Below are 23,772 nucleotides of genomic sequence, written 5' to 3' on the forward strand. Positions count from 1 at the left end.
AGCAGAGCAGTCTCTAAGTGTTGTGTCATTACAGGGGCTAACCGGCACACATTGTTCTCATAGTACCATTGCTGAACACCCCCAATCGGTAGGGAGCATTGTTGGCTGGGGAATCAATGGAGCTGCACATACAGGCAATATAGCCCCGGTTGAGAGAAAAGTGGGGGTGATGGGGAACATTAACAGGCTCAGGAGACAATAGGAGGCGGAGGGCGGTGGTACATTACATGGGGGACTGGTGAGCTTGAGTGAGACAGCACACTGGCATAAGAGGAAGCAGAACAGGGAAGGGAAAAACAACAATGGGACCCATCAAAAACTCAGGAATGAAATTGCCCAGTCAAAGCTGACAATGAAAACCCTGGTTTTCGATGACCTCTTGTCTGTTCAGGGTTTAAGTATATCTGTGTTACAAGATGTGAGGAACATATGGGGCCTCATTACAAGTATGGCGGTAAGCTCACCGGCACCCTTGTTTCCGGAGCGCCACACTAAGAGTCTGCCTGCTGGGGCCGTTGCGCCTGACCGCAGCAGCCCCAGTAGGCAGATTTGGCACAGAAACACCAGCACCATTAGAAATGGTGCCATTGCTTCTGTCTCCCCACTTCTCCCCACTTCCATGGGAATGGGGATTTACAAAATCTGGCGCCTGACTTCCTGCACTGCTGGGAATTGTAATGTCCCTTTGGCACTAGGATGTCTGGCGCCGGATTCGAGTTACCGCCAACATCGTAATGAGGCCAATTGTATCTACTGATGCTTGTGTGCATGAATAGTGAACGTGAGAGGTCATCCTCTGTAGCAGAGGAGTTAAACAAAACAATACAGATAAGACATTATTCTACAAGGTCTGGGGTCCATATTATTCATGCCGTAAATTACTAGATTCATAGAATTCACATATGAAGCTCAGACTATAGTTGTACCATTGAGTATATGCATTGATGCTGCAGGTCCATTACACTTTACCAGGACAGATGAGGAAGTAATAAGTTGCACAGACATGTTAGTGGGGAGGATGCAGGTGGGTGCTTCATTGAAACAAGTGATGAAATGACAGAGACGCATTTATTAAGCAGGTGCTGCCTCCACAGGGCAGGACATTGGGTTTTATATGTAGACATGGTGGTACCTCTGGCACGGCTATCCAGGAGTCGGGCAATGGGGCTAGTCCGGGCTCCCTCCTTTCTCTGTGGTCACACCAGGAAACAATAGGTGCAGTAGCTGTACATTGTGTGTTGCCCTCTCCTACCCAGGGAGTGGCTGGTCTGCTGATTTATCCAGCCAACCTGGAAAACACTATTTTGGTAGTTGTCTCCAAATGGCTCAGCATAGTTGGTCCAGTGGCAATTCCATGATTGATATTCCACACTGGTTGAGTTTGTGTGGGTAGACCTCTGTGGCCATGTTGTTTAGCATGAATCAGGCTTTCAGTAGAGTGCCTGTGTTCAATGAAGTGACTTTATGCAAACACATGGATCGTTGCTTTAGAATGTAATAACAACAAAGCCTCCTGGACCGCTAGTGAGTGATAATTTATTTGCATCACGCTCATACACGTGTTTTTCAGAGCGTGACGAGGCAAGGGTGGTGAAAAAGGGAGAACAAAAACAATGATCTTACTAGGGCCAGTGACATTGATCTGACACATCATATGGTTCAAACTCAACCTTTGAATTTTATTTTGCATATAGGACATATCCATTATCACTGAAGGAGTTGACCTGAAACTTCTATTGCACATGTCACATACAAAACATACACATACATCAACAACAGTACAATATCACACGTATCTGAACACCTTATAGTATGAATACCATGAAGCGGCGTTGGAGAGCCGAGGGGGAGAGCCAGTCTGCAGCGTTGTGTAGCCCATCCACGCTATTGTGCAGGAGGTGCCTATAGGTGCCTCAATACACCGGGGAGCGGTGAGCAGAGTTGGAGAGCCGCGGTGGAGAGCCAGTCTGCAGCAGTCAGACGCAAAGTCAGAGTCGTATGGAGCCGGAGGTTCGACCTCCAAATTCACTGAAACCACTCTTGAGACCACTACTAAGAAATTTGCTGTCGACCAAAACAACCGAGCCGGAGGGGGCGATGGCCCCGGGATCAACCGACAGGAGGAGGAGGAAATCGGATTCGGCACCAAGACCAACTTTATCACCAATGGCGGACCTTCTACCGATAGCGCCTGGACGGACATGTCCACAGGCACTGGTACATGGACTCGGCAAAAGAAGCAAAAAAGAAAATAATATCCTACTCGAACCACGAAGAAATGGGCAGGAGTCCGCTGGAGTGAAGAAGTCCAGGGCATTGGCAGAGGAGTGGGAGGAGTCACCCGCCCGGGAGCAGGAGGCAGAGGGGGCTCAGGAGGGGCAGCGCCCGCCTACATCGGCCATAGTACACCAAGCTGGGAGCGGTCCACCGTCACCGGAGGTGGTGAGTAGAGTTTGTCTGGGTGCGGTCGGAGGACGGCGCCTGCCCGACTCGAAGCCGCCGCCGGGCGGTGGTCTTGAGGAGAGTCCCGAACCAGAGAGATCAGAGGATCGGGAGGTACGCATACCCTTGGAGAAACCAGCTGGAAACGATGCGGCGGCTACCCGGGCACGGGACCCGCGTAGCGGGTTCGAACTGGGGACCATAGTGTCGGCAGCAGGCCTGGAAACATCTGAGATATCAGAACAGCCTTTGGCAGGAGAAGGGCTGTCCCGTCAGCATAACACTGAAGTAGAAGGGTTGACTAATCCGCCAGGTAGAGCTGAAATCAGCGAATTAGCCCCTAATACGGTGCGCATCCAAGTTATGCTCCATGATACAGACCGTGAAGACGACAATCTCATAGAAAGGCAGGGTAAAAGGCAATCAAGGGTCTTTAGACCCGTTATAGAGATCAGTGATAATGAGAGGAACGCCGACCTAAGCAAAGAGGAGGAATCAGATGAATTTGGCTCGGAAAGTGAAAAACAAATGGAGGGAGAGCCGGAGGATTAGAATAAAGAGACGGATGGGGAGCAACTCAAAACTGGTTGCGCAGTGAAAAGAAAAAAGAGAAACAAAAGCAATACCCTGGCCAAAGCAAGGCAACAAGGGACAAAAAACACGGCAAACATGAGAGCCCTGAATAAACTGTCCATGGGAGAATCGAAAGAAAAAAAAAGTATCAGAAGACGGGACAAACATCTAAAGGACTGCCTAATCCACTTCTGTCTTGCCCGTTAAAGGTGTTTTTTACCCAACAACATAAAAGGAAACAGAGTATAGAGACGGAAGTATCAAATGCGGAAATGCTGAAATAGCAAATGAAGCACAGCCAGTTCTAAAGCAGAGGAAAACTGAAACGGCAACATTGCCAACTAACAATCAAGGGCGAGAAACCGGTAGCCCCAAGGAGATAAAGAATACAGCTACTAAAGAACCGAGCAATGATACAGAAAAGCCAACGGCGGCAGGGAGTCTGGATACATTGGCACTGCGTACATCGGTACAGAGCCTAAAGGCCCTATCAAGAGAGATGGCCCCCGCCCCCCAGACTCAAAAGGCATCGAAGGGGGTTTCGGCAATTGCAGAGGAGATTGAGATACTGGAGGATGAACAGGAGGAAGAAAGGGAGAAATTTGATCAAAGAGCCCGGGACTCGAATCGTGAGCCCATCACTCGACCGGAAAAAGAGCTCTGTCTTGCATGGACAAAGCCCCATCTGTCAACGGGCCATTTGACCTCTTCTCCGACTACGAAAGGACAAGAGTTAAAAGCAAATTGGGACAACTCTCAATTAAAAAATGGACCTTTAAGAAACCGGGTGAATTCGGATTGGAACACAAGATCCCCAGTGGAAGGCTTGGTTTTCGACTCATCACTACCCGCAAGGCGATCTGAAAAAACCCAATATCGCCAAAAAAGAGACGATTTAGTGACATTGCAGTAGCTATGCAAAATGAATCGCCAAATAAAAAACCGGACATGATAGCTATCATATCGGCCATGACCATCGTGTTAGCACCCTTCTGAAAATTATATGAAGCTATAAAAGAAAATGTACATAACACTGCAATCCTTTCGAATATAATAGGGAAATTAACCATCGTAGAAGGTTATATAACAGCAATTGAAGACAAAGCGCTCAATCAGACAACCTGGGAAAGGAAAATTTTAGCCCTGGAAAAAAAGATCGAATTTATGGACACACAAAACAGAATTCAAAAACCAACAACACTGGTGCACGAGGAAATGGTTCAAGAGGTTCAGGTGCGGCCAAAGGGAAAGGATAAAAGCGTCCCAATGCTCCCTCAAGTCTCAAACGAAGGGACTCATTCTGCAAAACCTAAAAAGACCCCGCTGCCTATAAATCCCCAGATTGAGAGAAACGCTAAGTTCAAGAACACCTTTGAAATGTTGGTTAAAGCAGACGGTAGGACTGGAGCGCCCCTAATAAAGGTTAACCAACTTGAGCCACTGATACAGCCTGAAGAAAATAGCACACCAAGATCGCCAAGAACAGCGGAAGAAATTTTAGTCTGCTCGGACTTAATGAATATATCTATACACTCAGAAAAGGAGAGGAAGGAGATCAAGGAGGACCGAACAGAAAGTAATGAAAAAAGAAGGCGCAATGATCAGGATGTTTACGTTATAGACACGGATAAAGCGGCCAAAGAGGGAGCGGTCTGGAATAACAAGAGCGGTCCCTCTCAACTGGATTCAAATGAGGCCCGGCTCAAAACCAAACCACACCAAAGCTGTGAAGAAAAGCAGGATAAAAGCTTTGTGGGTAGAGCAAGAAGGAGTCCATCGAAACCCTGATATGAACGAAAGGAGGCAGACAAACGAGGAAGCTCGTGGAAACACCGAGCCGAAAGTGGAGAATCATCAAAAGAAAAATGGACAAGAAAAGACACGAGTTTTCAAATTGGAGCAAATGGAAGCAGATAAAAACTTCCTAATACTGAATGAACAGAGGACTTTGAGCTTGTGGAACCATACCACAGGGAAATGAAGGCAAAAGCCTTTCTGCACATGAAATCGGCAGGCATTCAATATATTGATGAGTCTGCATATGAAGAGCTGGAATTTTTGGGCTTCGTCTGACGGAAATAAAAAGGAAGATGGATAGTCAAGACTATGAAGTTAAAAAAAAAAAGAAAGGAACAAAATCCAAAAGCACTACCGAACAAAAACGGAGGATCTGTACCACAATAGTTGATGGTACAGGTCTCAGGAGTCTGATGAATCCAGCAGAAGACCCCATTGGAAGGCTGTGGCAGAGAAGCGTTGGTTTGAGGCAACTAAGAGGGACTCTCCAAAAAACAAACAAAGGCAAAGTCCAAGTAACCGGGAGCATTCTGAATCGGTTTGCAAGGGACCTAGATCCCAAAGTGAGGAACACCAGCAATCCTCTCCCTGTGCAGAGTAGGTCCCAAATACTCGGATAAGAAGATAAATTCATATGGACATACCCAAGAGACATCAGGATCAAGACAACCTAAAGGTCCCTGGAAGTGGCTAATGTCAAATTGGAACAAAAATACTGGCAAATAGCAATGACCAGGTTAGCCCAACTCGACAACATCTGCAAGAGAGAAATCGAGGGACCCGTAAAGGAAAGGTATAGTCTGGGCTCATGGAATACGCAAGGACATTTTCATCTCACAACAGCTGGAGACGTCAATCTGGGTCTTTTCGACATAGTTTGTCTGCAAGAGACCTGGTCGTTGAACCAACCGGCTCTCGATGGCTTCACAGTGACAATATCACCAGCAGTGAAAGGCCCGTTAGGTAGACCATCCTCGGGTCTTTTAACTGCTATCAAAACAGGAACGGGTCTGAGTGAACCTATCAAGTGGAAAGAGTCCTATGAAATGCTGGTCATTTTGACCTCGCAGCCAGAATTGAAGGACAAGAACCAAAATGGTCTGCGAAATCCCTTGGCCGTAGCTAATTGCTATTGGAATCCACAGCGGATGTGGATAAACACATTCTGTTCCAACATGAGTGCAATGATAGACCAGCTTTACGTTGAATTTGACAAAATTGAGCTTATCTTCTGTGGTGATTTCAACGCCAAATGCTCGTTGATGGCGGTCGAACAACAAAGACCCGTCCAACCACTGGGAGGCTCTGATCGCACCATTGAGAGAGGCAAGGCGTGGAACAAAGTTATTGCCTCAAGAAACATCCAAAATGTCGCCTCCCTGTTCACAAATCAAGTGAACATCCCGACATGGGAGCGTGACTTTTCAAAAGCAACTCTTGATTATATTTTTGTCTCTAACGGGTTGATTCAAGACCTGATGGGCTTCAAGGTGCAAAAAACGGTGCACAGTGATCATAATTTACTGATGTGTACGTGGCAAACAAGAATGTTGAAGCCAAGCTCTCTCAATCTGGTCATTGAAACAAATATCCAACAGACCCGGCTATGACTGACTGAACAAGATATCGTGCAAATTAAACAGGCCTGGGAGCAGAGGGTCAACAGCGACGTCTTGAACACAATGAAGGATAGACTGAATTACCTACCTCTTCTATTCTGATTCCAAGTAAGGGGCAAGAAGAAATTAACGAAACCCCAGCATACGAACCATACCTATGACAAAGACCTGGTTGCGAAAAGAAAGGTGGGCCGCAGATTGAAAAGAATAGCGAAGAAATCAAATGCCCCTGAGGAATGGGAAAAATGGCAAATGGAAATGAAAAGCTATAACACTTGGCGCAAACAACGCAGAGCAGCTCAATATCAAAACGATGCCGAGAATATGATGAGCTAACTTCAAACAAAAAAATCCAACGAATTTTGGACTCTGATAAAAGCAAAGAATAGCCTTCAAAGTGCAGTCCAGTGCAATGGCGTGGCGTAAGTAAGGTGGATCAACTATTTTACAAAGGAATTTGAAGGCGTAAATCAAGATCCAGCAATGATCGACCAGGTTTCCAACACACCCTGGGAAGACCTCTCGAACGCAGAAAACATCGAAGCAGCCATAAGGAAACTTAAAACATCGAGAGCCCCAGGTCCTGATGGGTTGACGAATGTGGACTTAAAAATGTTCCCAACGCAATGGTCAGAAATGATCAGCATGATTTTCGCCGAATGTGGTAGAACAAAGATGATCCCTGAGTCATGGCAGAAAGCGGTGATAGTCCCGATTTACAAAAAAGGAGCTAGAAAGGAACCTGAGAGCTACAGGCAAATAGCCCTATTGGACATAATAGGGAAAATCTATGCATCACTCCTGCTAGCTCACTTCAGAATTTTGGAAAAAGACGGCACTTCAAAAGACCATCTACAAACGGGCTTTCAAAAAAATGGCTGTACAACAATCAACCTAATGATAATAAACATCTTGAAAGCCAAAGTCAAAGAAGGTGCACCAAAGATCTACTCGGCTTTTGTTGACCTCTCGAAAGCTTTTGATAGGATCGACAGGAACAGACTGTGGTTGAAACTGCAAGGTTGGAATTGTCAGAAAAAAATACTCGACCCCATAAAAGCTCCTCACTCGCACACGAAAATCAGAGTTAAACTAAACCTCCAAGGCGCACTTTCCGAGGAGATAGTGGTGAACAGAGGGTCAAGCAGGGGTGCCCTTTGGCCCCGGCTTTGTTCATAGCATTTCTAGGCGATTACCAGCTCTCTGAAAGTAAAATAAGAGCGTTTCCTCCTAAAATCGGGAAAATGGAAATTCCACGTCTTCTGTACGCCGATGAAGTCATCTTAATAGATCAGACCAAAGTGGGGCTTCAAAGAAAACTAGCTAACCTGGAGAAATGCATCGCTGAAAACCAATTGGAGATAAATAAAACAAAGACGAAAATCTTGGTAATTGAAAAAGTAACCAACAAAGCAACGAAAAAACTAAATTGGTTTCTCGACAAGACCAAAATTGAAAATGTCAAAAATATCAAATATCTAGGGGTCCAGATGGACAGTTCAAGAACAGTCATGAGTGCGCAAAACCATCTGTGGGAAAAAGTGAGATGTCTTACCTCCCAGACAAGAATGGTTGACTCCAAGTTGGGAAAGTTCTCCTTAACACCAGCGATAACCTTCTACAAGGCAAAAGTCATTCCCGCGATGACATATGGAATGGAAGCCTCGTTGTATATACCACACCATCTCTGGAGCAAACTAGAGGGCTATGTTTGGAAAACACTTTTGGGCCTTCCAAAATCAACTGCCATGCCGGCCATTAGGAGAGAGCTGGGGCTAGTCTCACTTGCGTCAATGGTAGATCAAAGCGCCTTGAGACTGTACAGGAGAATAATCATGTCGGATACTTTACCCATTTTTAACTTCATGAAGATGGAAATCGAAACAGGCAACTGTGAGGCATTGAAAAAATGGGTCAAGGCCAGAAAGACCGATCTAGCACTAATAGCATGCACAGAAGTAGAGCTGAAGGAAAATCCAGATCGAATCAAAAGAAAAAGGGAAGAGATGGACTGGATTCTGACAACAGAGAAAGAGGTGGGGAACAAACTCCTAAGCCACTTGCCACCGGCTTTTAATAAACTGAGAACACTGATGAACTACTGCCAAAACTTTCCGGACAAGAAAATGAGAATATATGCCATGAAAGCGAGATTGAATATGTTGTTGACCCGAGAGATTATAGCAACTTGAGGAACCACAACCGACAAGAGATGTTGCCTATATAAGGAGGATTCATCTGTTGAAACACTTAAACACCTGGTGATTGACTGTTCTAAAACCAACGCAAACAGAAACATCTACCTCCCATCGCTGGTGGAAAAACTATGGATATTCAATTCTGACGATTTGTGGAACAGACTGATCTCTGGCGAAAACGAGATGGACCATTGCCCTGGTCAAACTACTCGAACTCGCATTCGAACAGATAAATCGCCAGGGCCCGAGGGTGGAGGGGCGTAGGGCGCCAATCTCAAAACACTATGTCTTAGTTCCTTGCTCTCGTATACCAGCCACGGCTACGTACCAGTAAATGTGGGAGGTTTATGTAGTTGGTGAAGTTTTGGCTTTTTTCTTTCGGCTGAAGATGAGGCGAAATTTTTATAAAACTTATTGTAAATAAGTAAAAGTTAAAATAAAAAAATACCATAAAGTGTAATGTGCGAAAATAAAGTGTTCCTGTGCTAGTAAACATAGACCTGTAAACACCACAACTCTAGATGTCCAGAAATTGCATTCATACAATTGCTAATGTAGAGCCAGTGCCCTACTGTCCATGCCCTGTTGCCTTGGTTCTCTTGAGGCTGTTCCTGGCGTGAATGATGACCCTGCTGTATCTGTTCTTCTTTCTTAATGTTGGTTTGCTCTATGGAATTATGAGCCATGTCTTTAATGGGTAACATCTGTGGTTTGAGAGGAAGACGAGGGTGAGGTTACCTCACAGCATAAGCAGTGTCTGTAGGAAGGCACATGTCATTCAAACCATCAGTTGTTATAAGATACAGTGGTTATCTTTACGTTGAATTTGACAAAATTGAGCTTATCATCTGTGGTGATTTCAACGCCAAATGCTCGGTGACGGCGGTCGACCAACAAAGACCCGTCCAACCACTGGGAGGCTCTGATCGCACCATCGAAAGAGGCAAGGCGTGGAACGAAGTTATTGCCTCAAGAAACATCCAAAATGTCGCCTCCCTGTTCACAAATCAAGTAAACATCCCGACATGGGAGCGTGACTTTTCAAAAGCAACTCTTGATTATATTTTTGTCTCTAACGGGTTGATTCAAGACCTGATGGGCTTCAAGATGCAAAAAACGGTGCACAGTGATCATAATTTACTGATGTGTACGTGGCAAACAAGAATGTTGAAGCCAAGCTCTCTCGATCTGGTCATTGAAACAAATATCCAACAGACCCGGCTACGACTGACTGAACAAGATATTGTGCAAATTAAACAGGCCTGGGAGCAGAGGGTCAACGGCGACGTCTTGAACACAATGAAGGATAGACCGAATTACCTACCTCTTCTATTTTCATTCCAAGTAAGGGGCAAGAAGAAATTAACGAAACCCGAGCATACGAACCATACCTATGACAAAGACCTGGTTGCGAAAAGAAAGGTGGGCCGCAGATTGAAAAGAATAGCGAAGAAATCAAATGCCCCTGAGGAATGGGAAAAATGGCAAATGGAAAGGAAAAGCTATACCACCTGGCGCAAACAACGCAGAGCAGATCAATATCAAAACGATGCCGAGAATATGATGAGCAAACTTCAAACAAAAAAATCCAACGAATTTTGGACTCTGATAAAAGCAAAGAATAGCCTTCAAAGTGCAGTCCAGTGTAATGCTGTGGTGGAAGTAAGGTGGATCAACTATTTTACAAAGGAATTTGAAGGCGTAAATCAAGATCCAGCAATGATCGACCAGGTTTCCAACACACCCTGGGAAGACCTCTCGAACGCAGAAAACATCGAAGCAGCCATAAGGAAACTTAAAACATCGAGAGCCCCAGGTCCTGATGGGTTGACGAATGTGGACTTAAAAATGTTCCCAACGCAATGGTCGGAAATGATCAGCATGATTTTCGCCGAATGTGGTAGAACAAAGATGATCCCTGAGTCATGGCAGAAAGCGGTGATAGTCCCGATTTACAAAAAAGGAGCTAGAAAGGAACCTGAGAGCTACAGGCAAATAGCCCTATCGGACATAATAGGGAAAAGCTATGCATCCCTCCTGCTAGCTCACTTCAGAATTTGGGAAAAAGACGGCCCTTCAAAAGACCATCTACAAACGGGCTTTCAAAAAAATGGCTGTACAACAATCAACCTAATGATAATAAACATCTTGAAAGCCAAAGTCAAAGAAGGTGCACCAAAGATCTACTCGGCTTTTGTTGACCTCTCGAAAGCTTTTGATAGGATTGACAGGAACAGACTTTGGTTGAAACTGCAAGGTTGGAATTGTCAGAAAAAAATACTCGACCCCATAAAAGCTCTTCACTCGCACACGAAAATCAGAGTTAAACTAAACCTCCAAGGCGCACTTTCCGAGGAGATAGTGGTGAGCAGAGGGTCAAGCAGGGGTGCCCTTTGGCCCCGGCCTTGTTCATAGCATTTCTAGGCGATTACCAGCTCTCTGAAAGTAAAATAAGAGCGTTTCCTCCTAAAATCGGGAAAATGGAAATTCCACGTCTTCTGTATGCCGATGAAGTCATCTTAATAGATCAGACCAAAGTGGGGCTTCAAAGAAAACTAGCTAACCTGGAGAAATGCATCGCTGAAAACCAATTGGGGATAAATAAAACAAAGACGAAAATCTTGGTAAATGAAAAAGTAACCAACAAAGCAACGAAAAAACTAAATTGGTTTCTCGACAAGACCAAAATTGAAATTGTCAAAAATATCAAATATCTAGGGGTCCAGATGGACAGTTCAAGAACAGACATGAGTGCGCAAAACCATCTGTGGGAAAAAGTGAGATGTCTTACCTCCCAGACAAGAATGGTTGACTCCAAGTTGGGAAAGTTCTCCTTAACACCAGCGATAACCTTCTACAAGGCAAAAGTCATTCCCGCGATGACATATGGAATGGAAGCCTCGTTGTATATACCACACCATCTCTGGAGCAAACTAGAGGGCTATGTTTGGAAAACACTTTTGGGCCTTCCAAAATCAACTGCCATGCCGGCCATTAGGAGAGAGCTGGGGCTAGTCTCACTTGCGTCAATGGTAGATCAAAGCGCCTTGAGACTGTACAGGAGAATAATCATGTCGGATACTTTACCCATTTTTAACTTCATGAAGATGGAAATCGAAACAGGCAACTGTGAGGCATTGAAAAAATGGGTCAAGGCCAGAAAGACCGATCTAGCACTAATAGCATGCACAGAAGTAGAGCTGAAGGAAAATCCAGATCGAATCAAAAGAAAAAGGGAAGAGATGGACTGGATTCTGACAACAGAGAAAGAGGTGGGGAACAAACTCCTAAGCCACTTGCCACCGGCTTTTAATAAACTGAGAACACTGATGAACTACTGCCAAAACTTTCCGGACAAGAAAATGAGAATATATGCCATGAAAGCGAGATTGAATATGTTGTTGACCCGAGAGATTATAGCAACTTGAGGAACCACAACCGACAAGAGATGTTGCCTATATAAGGAGGATTCATCTGTTGAAACACTTAAACACCTGGTGATTGACTGTTCTAAAACCAACGCAAACAGAAACATCTACCTCCCATCGCTGGTGGAAAAACTATGGATATTCAATTCTGACGATTTGTGGAACAGACTGATCTCTGGCGAAAACGAGATGGACCATTGCCCTGGTCAAACTACTCGAACTCGCATTCGAACAGATAAATCGCCAGGGCCCGAGGGTGGAGGGGCGTAGGGCGCCAATCTCAAAACACTATGTCTTAGTTCCTTGCTCTCGTATACCAGCCACGGCTACGTACCAGTAAATGTGGGAGGTTTATGTAGTTGGTGAAGTTTTGGCTTTTTTCTTTCGGCTGAAGATGAGGCGAAATTTTTATAAAACTTATTGTAAATAAGTAAAAGTTAAAATAAAAAAATACCATAAAGTGTAATGTGCGAAAATAAAGTGTTCCTGTGCTAGTAAACATAGACCTGTAAACACCACAACTCTAGATGTCCAGAAATTGCATTCATACAATTGCTAATGTAGAGCCAGTGCCCTACTGTCCATGCCCTGTTGCCTTGGTTCTCTTGAGGCTGTTCCTGGCGTGAATGATGACCCTGCTGTATCTGTTCTTCTTTCTTAATGTTGGTTTGCTCTATGGAATTATGAGCCATGTCTTTAATGGGTAACATCTGTGGTTTGAGAGGAAGACGAGGGTGAGGTTACCTCACAGCATAAGCAGTGTCTGTAGGAAGGCACATGTCATTCAAACCATCAGTTGTTATAAGATACAGTGGTTATCTTTACGTTGAATTTGACAAAATTGAGCTTATCATCTGTGGTGATTTCAACGCCAAATGCTCGGTGACGGCGGTCGACCAACAAAGACCCGTCCAACCACTGGGAGGCTCTGATCGCACCATCGAAAGAGGCAAGGCGTGGAACGAAGTTATTGCCTCAAGAAACATCCAAAATGTCGCCTCCCTGTTCACAAATCAAGTAAACATCCCGACATGGGAGCGTGACTTTTCAAAAGCAACTCTTGATTATATTTTTGTCTCTAACGGGTTGATTCAAGACCTGATGGGCTTCAAGATGCAAAAAACGGTGCACAGTGATCATAATTTACTGATGTGTACGTGGCAAACAAGAATGTTGAAGCCAAGCTCTCTCGATCTGGTCATTGAAACAAATATCCAACAGACCCGGCTACGACTGACTGAACAAGATATTGTGCAAATTAAACAGGCCTGGGAGCAGAGGGTCAACGGCGACGTCTTGAACACAATGAAGGATAGACCGAATTACCTACCTCTTCTATTTTCATTCCAAGTAAGGGGCAAGAAGAAATTAACGAAACCCGAGCATACGAACCATACCTATGACAAAGACCTGGTTGCGAAAAGAAAGGTGGGCCGCAGATTGAAAAGAATAGCGAAGAAATCAAATGCCCCTGAGGAATGGGAAAAATGGCAAATGGAAAGGAAAAGCTATACCACCTGGCGCAAACAACGCAGAGCAGCTCAATATCAAAACGATGCCGAGAATATGATGAGCAAACTTCAAACAAAAAAATCCAACGAATTTTGGACTCTGATAAAAGCAAAGAATAGCCTTCAAAGTGCAGTCCAGTGTAATGCCGTGGTGGAAGTAAGGTGGATCAACTATTTTACAAAGGAATTTGAAGGCGTAAATCAAGATCCAGCAATGATCGACCAGGTTTCCAACACACCCTGGGAAGACCTCTCGAACGCAGAAAACATCGAAGCAGCCATAAGGAAACTTAAAACATCGAGAGCCCCAGGTCCTGATGGGTTGACGAATGTGGACTTAAAAATGTTCCCAACGCAATGGTCGGAAATGATCAGCATGATTTTCGCCGAATGTGGTAGAACAAAGATGATCCCTGAGTCATGGCAGAAAGCGGTGATAGTCCCGATTTACAAAAAAGGAGCTAGAAAGGAACCTGAGAGCTACAGGCAAATAGCCCTATCGGACATAATAGGGAAAATCTATGCATCCCTCCTGCTAGCTCACTTCAGAATTTGGGAAAAAGACGGCCCTTCAAAAGACCATCTACAAACGGGCTTTCAAAAAAATGGCTGTACAACAATCAACCTAATGATAATAAACATCTTGAAAGCCAAAGTCAAAGAAGGTGCACCAAAGATCTACTCGGCTTTTGTTGACCTCTCGAAAGCTTTTGATAGGATTGACGGGAACAGACTTTGGTTGAAACTGCAAGGTTGGAATTGTCAGAAAAAAATACTCGACCCCATAAAAGCTCTTCACTCGCACATGAAAATCAGAGTTAAACTAAACCTCCAAGGCGCACTTTCCGAGGAGATAGTGGTGAGCAGAGAGTCAAGCAGGGGTGCCCTTTGGCCCCGGCCTTGTTCATAGCATTTCTAGGCGATTACCAGCTCTCTGAAAGTAAAATAAGAGCGTTTCCTCCTAAAATCGGGAAAATGGAAATTCCACGTCTTCTGTATGCCGATGAAGTCATCTTAATAGATCAGACCAAAGTGGGGCTTCAAAGAAAACTAGCTAACCTGGAGAAATGCATCGCTGAAAACCAATTGGGGATAAATAAAACAAAGACGAAAATCTTGGTAAATGAAAAAGTAACCAACAAAGCAACGAAAAAACTAAATTGGTTTCTCGACAAGACCAAAATTGAAATTGTCAAAAATATCAAATATCTAGGGGTCCAGATGGACAGTTCAAGAACAGACATGAGTGCGCAAAACCATCTGTGGGAAAAAGTGAGATGTCTTACCTCCCAGACAAGAATGGTTGACTCCAAGTTGGGAAAGTTCTCCTTAACACCAGCGATAACCTTCTACAAGGCAAAAGTCATTCCCGCGATGACATATGGAATGGAAGCCTTGTTGTATATACCACGCCATCTCTGGAGCAAACTAGAGGGCTATGTTTGGAAAACACTTTTGGGCCTTCCAAAATCAACTGCCATGCCGGCCATTAGGAGAGAGCTGGGGCTAGTCTCACTAACGTCAATGGTAGATCAAAGCGCCATGAGACTGTACAGGAGAATAATCATGTCGGATACTTTACCCATTTTTAACTTCATGAAGATGGAAATCGAAACAGGCAACTGTGAGGCATTGAAAAAATGGGTCAAGGCCAGAAAGACCGATCTAACACTAATAGCATGCACAGAAGTAGAGCTGAAGGAAAATCCAGATCGAATCAAAAGAAAAAGGGAAGAGATGGACTGGATTCTGACAACAGAGAAAGCGGTGGGGAACAAACTCCTAAGCCACTTGCCACCGGCTTTTAATAAACTGAGAACACTGATGAACTACTGCCAAAACTTTCCGGACAAGAAAATGAGAATATATGCCATGAAAGCGAGATTGAATATTTTGTTGACCCGAGAGATTATAGCAACTCGAGGAACCACAACCGACAAGAGATGTTGCCTATGTAAGGAGGATTCATCTGTTGAAACACTTAAACACCTGATGATTGACTGTTCTAAAACCAACGCAAACAGAAACATCTACCTCCCATCGCTGGTGGAAAACCTATGTATATTTAATTCTGACGATTTGTGGAACAGACTGATCTCTGGCAAAAACGAGATGGACCATTGCCCTGGTCAAACTACTCGAACTCGCATTCGAACAGATAAATCGCCACGGCCCGAGGGTGGAGGGGCGTAGGGCGCCAATCTCAAAAGACTATGGGCCTCATTCCGAGGCTGGCGGTAAGGGTTAACGGTCACCGTTAATGGCAACGGTGACCGTTAACACTTACCACCATATTCCGAGTTCCCTTTTGCGGGTTGGCATTTAACGCCTGCTTTTAGCAGGCGTTAAAAATCCAACCCGCAAAGGGACCTTGGAGTAAATTACGGCACCGTAATTTACGGTGCCGTAATTTACTCCTTCCCCATTCCCATTGAGCCCTATGGGGGCAGGAATGGGGATGGGGAACCGGTATGGTGATTGGGGAATTACCGGTCCCTCCTACCTTGGAATGGACCGGTAATTACTCCATTCACCATGCCGGATTTCCATGGAGTAAATAGCTCCATGGTTGCTTACCATGGTGCTCTTTACTCCATGGATAGCGCCAGCCTCGGAATGAGGCCCTATGTCTTAGTTCCTTGCTCTCGTATACCAGCCACGGCTACGTACCAGTAAATGTGGGAGGTTTATGTAGTTGGTGAAGTTTTAGCTTTTTTCTTTCGGCTGAAGATGAGGCGAAATTTTTATAAAACCTATTGTAAATAAGTAAAAGTTAAAATAAAAAAATACCATAAAGTGTAATGTGCGAAAATAAAGTGTTCCTGTGCTAGTAAACATAGACCTGTAAACACCACAACTCTAGATGTCCAGAAATTGCATTCATACAATTGCTAAAGTAGAGCCAGTGCCCTACTGTCCATGCCCTGTTGCCTTGGTTCTCTTGAGGCTGTTCCTGGCGTGAATGATGACCCTGCTGTATCTGTTCTTCTTTCTTAATGTTGGTTTGCTCTATGGAATTATGAGCCATGTCTTTAATGGGTAACATCTGTGGTTTGAGAGGAAGACGAGGGTGAGGTTACCTCACAGCATAAGCAGTGTCTGTAGGAAGGCACATGTCATTCAAACCATCAGTTGTTATAAGATACAGTGGTTATTCAATACAGTTTTTGTATTGATCGTACCACATGTGTCTTGATACCCGGCTGGCCTCTAAGCTGCCAGTGTCAGGACACCAATCCAGGGTAGAGTGTGGTGTAATCATTGATTAGAGATTCAGAAGCTGAATCCAGGGGCTGCACTTTGAGATGTGTGTACCCTGGTCACGCTCACCTGATTCCCACGGAGGCGCTGGTCTGGCTTCGAGTGCTGATGAAGCGCAGGACTCTGAAGATGGCCTCACTGGTTCGCAGGAATATTCCCCTGTGCGTGAAAAGGGAGTATTACCTACTGACGGAACAATGCTCAAGTCTCCCACTCCCTTCCAACCCTCCACGATACCCTTCCTTGATTCCCCGTGAAGTCTCACCTTAGGGTCTGGAAGGATGAGTTCTCCATCCTGCTTCTGATGCAGGGGCGCGTTGAAACCCAGTTACTTCACTGGATTGAGGTTTGATGGGAGTTCAAATAAGCTTGACTATTCAGGTAAGGCGCTGTAAGAGTTCTGTAGCAAGTTCAAAAGTTCAAGCTTAATAATAATGTTCTTTGTCTTATTGCAGCAAGCGCTAACGCTTATGTCTTTTTCCCCTTAGGGGCCGGGGTTCGGAATGCCGGAATTATGGCCCCCACCCGAAGTGAAACGTGCAGTTCCAGTAAATGACAGGTAAGTTCTGGATGAGCGTTCGGGTAATGTCTTTGCATTCGCTCATTCAATGTCTTTGTCTTTTTTCCCCATAGGGGCCGGGGTCCGGAATGCCAGGATGCAGCAGGACCCGAAATGAAATGGGAATGACCCAACAGGTAAGTCTTAGAAGGAAACTGAGCTTTTCCTATTCCCTTCCTTCTCTCACCTTGTGTTCTTGTCTTTTTCTCTCTAGGCTCTGGGAAGTGGCTGCGGATCCAGACGATCGCTGCTGAAGATGGAAATGCCCTGCAAAGGTGAGTGAAATGCAGCGCTGCAGCGATCGAAGCGAAATGCTTTTAAAATGATGTCTTCCCTTTCAGGATCATCAGTGTGAAGTCTCCGTGATGCAGCTTTAGCAGGTAAGGTCTTCTTTATCTCCAATTCTCTCTTAGCAGGTGACCCAGGATGCTGACAGGCGTGGCTGAAGTCCAGATGCAGGAGCTGACATGGTGAGCGTCCAGCTGCGAGGAGCAGAACAACGCGAAGCGTGAGTTGCTGATCGGGCGTGGTTTAAATAGCTTTGGAAGAAGTTCCAGGTATCCTTCCACCGATCAGGTATGTATCCTTCCCCGACCACACCCAGGGGAAAGTAGTTCCACAGGTAAAGTAGTTCCATTCAGGCCTCAAGAGGGCCTGGATGTAGCAGCATGGTCTGCATCAGGTAAGTGCACCTTAAAACACTTGAACACATGTCTAGCTTTATGAGCCTGGCGCCTAAGGCGCCAGGACAGGGGTCCAACATGAGCCTGGCGCCTAAGGCGCCAAGACTGTGTCCAAAGGGCCCCAGCTTGGGCCCGCTGGCACTTCCCTGGGGGAAATGATGCCTGCCTCTGGGGTTGCTGGGTCGAACCTGGCTCCTTGGAGGCAGGCATCATGACAACCCTCTACAGTTGTAGCAGACGCACTCCCGTGCAAGGGTCTTTTTGAAGGCCCAGTTTTTGCAGTCGGGGGCACTGATAACCTTGTGGAACTTGGCAAATGAATAACAGTCCTCCTTGGTGGCTTGTAAATTCTCAGAGGAGTGTGGAAAGACGGATATATCATGACTCTCGTGCCCTTGGTTCCTCTGTGACTAAATCTACTGCTTTGCTGACAGAAGGTTTGGAAGTGCCGGAAGTGTCAACTGCAGACATGTCACATGGGGCTCTTTTTTTGTTGTCATGTTCTCCTCTGTCATGCCCAGGAGGATTTGTACAAGGCCCTTACTAATCTTAAATCTGTGGACGCTACTCTGGTGCGTGGGCTGTGCCACTTCCTGTTCCCTGCTCCCATTGTGAAGTGTTCACATGCCAGATCTATCCCAGCCCATGCCTTGGAAATCCACGACCTCATACTTAAGAACAAGACAGACCTCCTCATTATTACTGAAACTTGGCTGAACGAAACATCTGGCCCAGCCCTCGCCCTTGCCATCCCAGATGGATACACTATCCACAGGCAAGACTGACCTCTCACTAGGGGCGGCGGAGTAGCTCTCATTGCCAAAGAAAGTCTTGCTATTAGGAGAACCGAAGGTGACCTTGGTCACAGCTGCGACTACCTCCCACTTAAAATCAATCTCTCCACTAACATGACTCTGGCTCTCCACATCATCTATCGCCCCCCCCCCCCGAGGCCTATCACTGAATTGAATGACTCCCTCATTCACTCCCTCTCCGCCAACCTGAAAAAGTCACCCAAAGTCCTACTCACAGGTGACCTCAATCTTGGTCTTAATGACCCCAATGACGCTCATGCAGCCACCCTGGATAAAGCCTTATCTACCCTAGGATTTGTGCAAGCCATATCTTTTCCTACGCACTCCAAAAGATGCTCACTGGACTGGGTCACCCACCACAACTGTCCAGTACTTATTACTGAGAACTCTCCTATCCCGTGGTCCGACCACCACTACATCCAATTTGACCTTGATACCTCCAAAGAGCCTCCCATGCCCACTATCCCCTTCCCTCCAGGTCTCTCCAGAAGCTCTCGTCAACTCACGGCGGAAAACATCACTCCATTCCTCAAAGTGTCAACACACCAGGCTCCCTTCTCGCAGGACCCCAAAACTCCTGCCAGAACCTTAAAGCTAGCTATTACCTAAGCAGTTGACTCTATTGCTCCTCTCACTCTCAGGAAAGCCAAGAAAACCAAGCACACCAATGCCTGGTTCTCCCAGGAACTGCTTCAATTGCATGCAAAAGAACAGCCACCCTTGCAGCTTGGAAAGCCAAACCCAATGATAGAACCAAATTAGCCTTCAAGACCATCTCCAAAGACTATAAATCGGCCATAATCCTTGCCAAAGCAAACTCCTTCAACACTAAGGGCCTCATTACAACTCAGGCGTTAAGGGTTAACGCCTGATTCCGATTTTAACGGCTGCTTCTAGCAGCCGTTAAAATCCATGGCGCTAAACCGCCTTGGTGCTAATTACGCCACCGTAATTTACGGTGGCGTAATTAGCACCTTCCCCACTCCCATTATGCCCTATGGGGCAAAAATGGGAATGGGCAAGGGTAAAATGGGAAATGGGGATTTACCGCCCCACTCACCTTGGAATGGGGCGGTAAATCCGCCATCCACCATGGTGTAAATGTAGTTTACACCGCGGTGGTAAAGTTGGCGTACTTACCGCCTGGGTCGTAATGACCCCCTAAGATAGCCAACGCCAAATCCGGCACCAAGGAAATCTTCGCCATTTTTAGGGAGCTGGAAACCCCATCCACCCCACCACCCACCCTCCTAAAGGATGAAAAATGGTGCAACGACATCCAATCTGCCATGCTTAACAAACTAAATACCCTGCAAACGAAAATCCTAGCTCACCAAAAGGCCTTAACTCTCCTAATAGCCACTCAGAATAGTAATCAGAATAAGGAGACTATAATTAACTCCTCTCCGGTATTCAACTTCAAGGACATTAGTGAATCTGAAGTCATCTCCCTCCTAAAAACCATCAAACCGTCTAACTGCAAGGGCGACGCTTGTCCTGCTCAACTCATTAAGGATTGTGGCACGACCCTTGCCCCCTTCCTGACAGCATTCATCAATGCTTTCTTCCAGTCTGGCCATGTCCCATCCGACCTTAAAGAGGCCTGGGTAGGACCACTCCTCAAAAAGCCATCCCTTGACCCTTCAGTACCGGGGAACTACAGGCCTATTACCACTGTCCCCTTCCTGCTCAAAATTCTGGACAAAGCAGCCTACCTGCAAGTCCAAAAATTCCTTGAGGACCACTGCCTTCTGGGCCTTCAGCAGTCTGGCTTCAGGCCACGACATGGGACCATAACGGCCCTCCTTGACCTAAAAAATCAAATGGACGACATCAAAGTTGTGGAAAACCAGCGCTCCTTTTGCTCCTTGACCTATCTGCCGCATTTGACCTTGTGGACCACAATACTCTCTGCATCACCTTTCCATTGCAGCCAACTTCTCCACTGATGCATGTGCGTGGCTTACCTCGTTTCTATAGGAAAGGGCCATGAAAGTCTTTTCCGACTCAGCATGTGCTTCTCCTAGCCACATCAAATGTGGGGTGCCTCAGGGCTGCTGCATCGCCACCACCCTCTACAACCTATTTACTAGGCCCCTTTTTAACCTTCTTGACACCTTGGGCATCTATACCAACTACGCTGATGATACCCAGGTGCTCATCCCTCTCACAGGTGACTATGAGGCCGACAGGATCACCCTCAATTTCATTTACTGCACCATCCAAGCCTGGATGGCAGAAAATTGTCTGTGCCTTAACAGTGACCAAACCAAGCTTTTTACTCATTGGGTCACCAACCATCCTGGGTAACCTCGACAAGAACTATCACTCCTTTACCATTGATAACATACCCATCACTGTATCATATACAGTTAAAACCCTGGGAGTCTACCTAGACTCTAACCTCACCATGAACAGACAGGTCAACGCCATTGCCTCCTCATCGGCCTACTACTCAAAACTGCTCAATGCAGTAAGACTCTTCTTAACTGCACAGAACTGCCTTACCATCGCTAGGGCTACTATCGGCTCAAGACTGGATTACTGCAATGCTCTCCTCGGAGGCAGATCCAACAAAAACATTGCCAAACTCAAACTTGTCCAAAACAACGCCCTTAGGCTGCCACAGGATTTCCTAAAAAGGACCACATATCAGACCTTAGAAGACAGGTGCACTGGCTTCCCGTTAAAAAATTGGTGAAAAGGCAGGCGCTCCGTTGCCAGTCAAGTTTTCCTGCATTATCTTCTCCTCCAAACGCACGTTTTCACGACTCCATCAATCTTCAGGGAGGCTGTGTTTCTTTGCTTTTTCAGGCGTGTCTTCATTTCCTTTTCAGGTGTGGCAAGTTAAGTGACTCTAAGGATTATGCTACTTGTATTTTTCACACTTATTTTTTCTTGCAGGTGGCTGGTAACAACTCCCTCCATAGCACAAAGTTTACCCCCGATAGGTGGAGGGGGAAACCCACATAGCTGAGAAATGTTTGTATATCTAGGTATTTCCTATTCAGAATGCCCATAGAACTATTTGATGTTGCTTAGCAAGGAGATTCAATTATATATTTGTGGAGGTAGCTTTCGACTATTAGGGAGGCCCGGAGAAACATTTGAGGCTGCGTCTCTCAAATAGGCGGGAGAGCCCTACACACCTCATGGCTGAAAGACTAGTCCTGTAGCCAACAGCATAATTAGTGTTGCAGCTCTCGTGTAGCAGTCAGAGCCTCAACACATCTCAAGGTTGTGACTCTCATGGAGAGAGTTATTGAACGAAGTCGCACCAGCTTTCTGCATGCCTCCCCATTCCTCTCACACGCTGGGGTACTCTGGACATGCCAGCAGTCAAGAAGCTCACTTACATCGAAGCAAACCAATGACATGTGGATTACACACTCATTTACTGCAGGGACATATAATCCTATTCCTCGAACCTACTATGGTATGTTTTCCTCTTTAGGACTCATCATTGTTCAGAATGTCATATGTGAGTACGCCACGCAGAGTGGTCGCGTTTCTCCTCCTAATCACAACAAAATGCTGCATGTGCTACTCATTCAGTTAGGCATGTGTGTTGCGTACTCAGTTACATATACATACATAAAAATCCTCTACATCTAGTAAAGTACCTCAAATGTCGCAGTGGAGGAGATGACGTCTTTTTTTTATATAACAATGGAAGAGCTTTTTGACATCTCTATAATTCATATGTCTAGAACATTCATCTGTTCACCTGACTTTTGATCTCCTGGACTTTCTTGCATCACACACAAATATACTATTACACATATTTTTTTTAAAAAAAAACAACACAAACGTTGACAATTTTTTCCTCTGAACATAAACAGAAGTTCTTATGGGTCTATGACCCAAACATCCTCTCTCTATTTTTCGTTCCCCATGTATTATAAATATTAACACAACGGCCCAACATATTCTCTGTCATTGTAGTTATAGTGCATTTTTCGGTGGGAGCCGGGAGAGTTCATCTGAACACAAGTGTTTTACGTTCTCTATAGATATGGCCAAAAACGGAAGGTATCCGTGATGACCCTCGTGAGAACTTCTATGTGCAAGCAGGGACAGGATAACATGACTTCAAATTGCCTTATTATCACCTATTAGCTGATTGTACATGAAATACTGATTTTCCAAAACATTTTTCTCAGTCAGCAGTGCTCCTGAAGTAAATAATAATTAAAATATTTATTTTTAATAGGCTGAAGTTTCTGTCATTAAAGGTAGCCCGGGGTTCAACGCTGCTACTGATGCTGCAAACCTGCACAAGGCCCTCACAGTTAAAGGTAGGTCTGAAATGCAGTGAGCATTTGGTTGTGAATTGGATTCTGGTGCTCAGTTATTACTTCTGAGTGTACAATCAAACATCATTCTAAAAGGCCAGGAAGTGATTTGTAGAGCGCACGTTGCATTTGCTGGCCTTTGAAGCAATGCATACGCTGTGCATGTCTGCAGACTAAGACCAAAGATTGGAACGCTGCATTGTGGCATAGATTAGACATCTGTCATGTTAAAGCTCGTGAGTTTAAACCACTATCTGTGCTTGCAGTTGTAGAGCAATCACTGCCTGAGAGTGCAGTTTCAATTTACAATAATCTCATGAAATCTGCAAATGTGCATCCTGTATTCATAAAGGACATGTCCAGTGCAAAAATCCACAGGTTATGTATTCTAATAAATTAAACTAGGGGAAGACCATAGCTGTACCCAATACAGAGATGGCTGCATGTGTGATGATTGTTCTATAACCACAATTTCCAATTGAATGTGCATGGAAAAATATGGGAGGCTTTTTCGGCACTGCTGCAAGTTTTTAAAGAAGTTATTTTGTATCTGCCTCATCTCTGTGGAAAACCTCACATTTCGCATCTTGT

The 23,772-nt window shown here is 45.3% G+C and overlaps 1 protein-coding gene across 1 annotated transcript in view; it reads left to right on the forward strand.

Annotated features, from left to right (window-relative positions):
• LOC138510293 (annexin A1-like) overlaps positions 1 to 23,772 on the forward strand; it is a 271,226-nt gene that overhangs the window by 55,255 nt on the left and 192,199 nt on the right. The window contains exon 3 of the mRNA XM_069625824.1: positions 23,100 to 23,184. Within this exon, the coding sequence (XP_069481925.1) occupies positions 23,100 to 23,184 (85 nt within the window). The remainder of the gene's footprint in view (positions 1 to 23,099; positions 23,185 to 23,772) is intronic.

The sequence above is a fragment of the Ambystoma mexicanum genome, chromosome 6p, assembly GCF_040938575.1.
Source record: "Ambystoma mexicanum isolate Mex_15411 chromosome 6p, UKY_AmexF1_1, whole genome shotgun sequence".
In the NCBI taxonomy this organism is placed as follows: Eukaryota; Metazoa; Chordata; class Amphibia; order Caudata; family Ambystomatidae; genus Ambystoma; species Ambystoma mexicanum.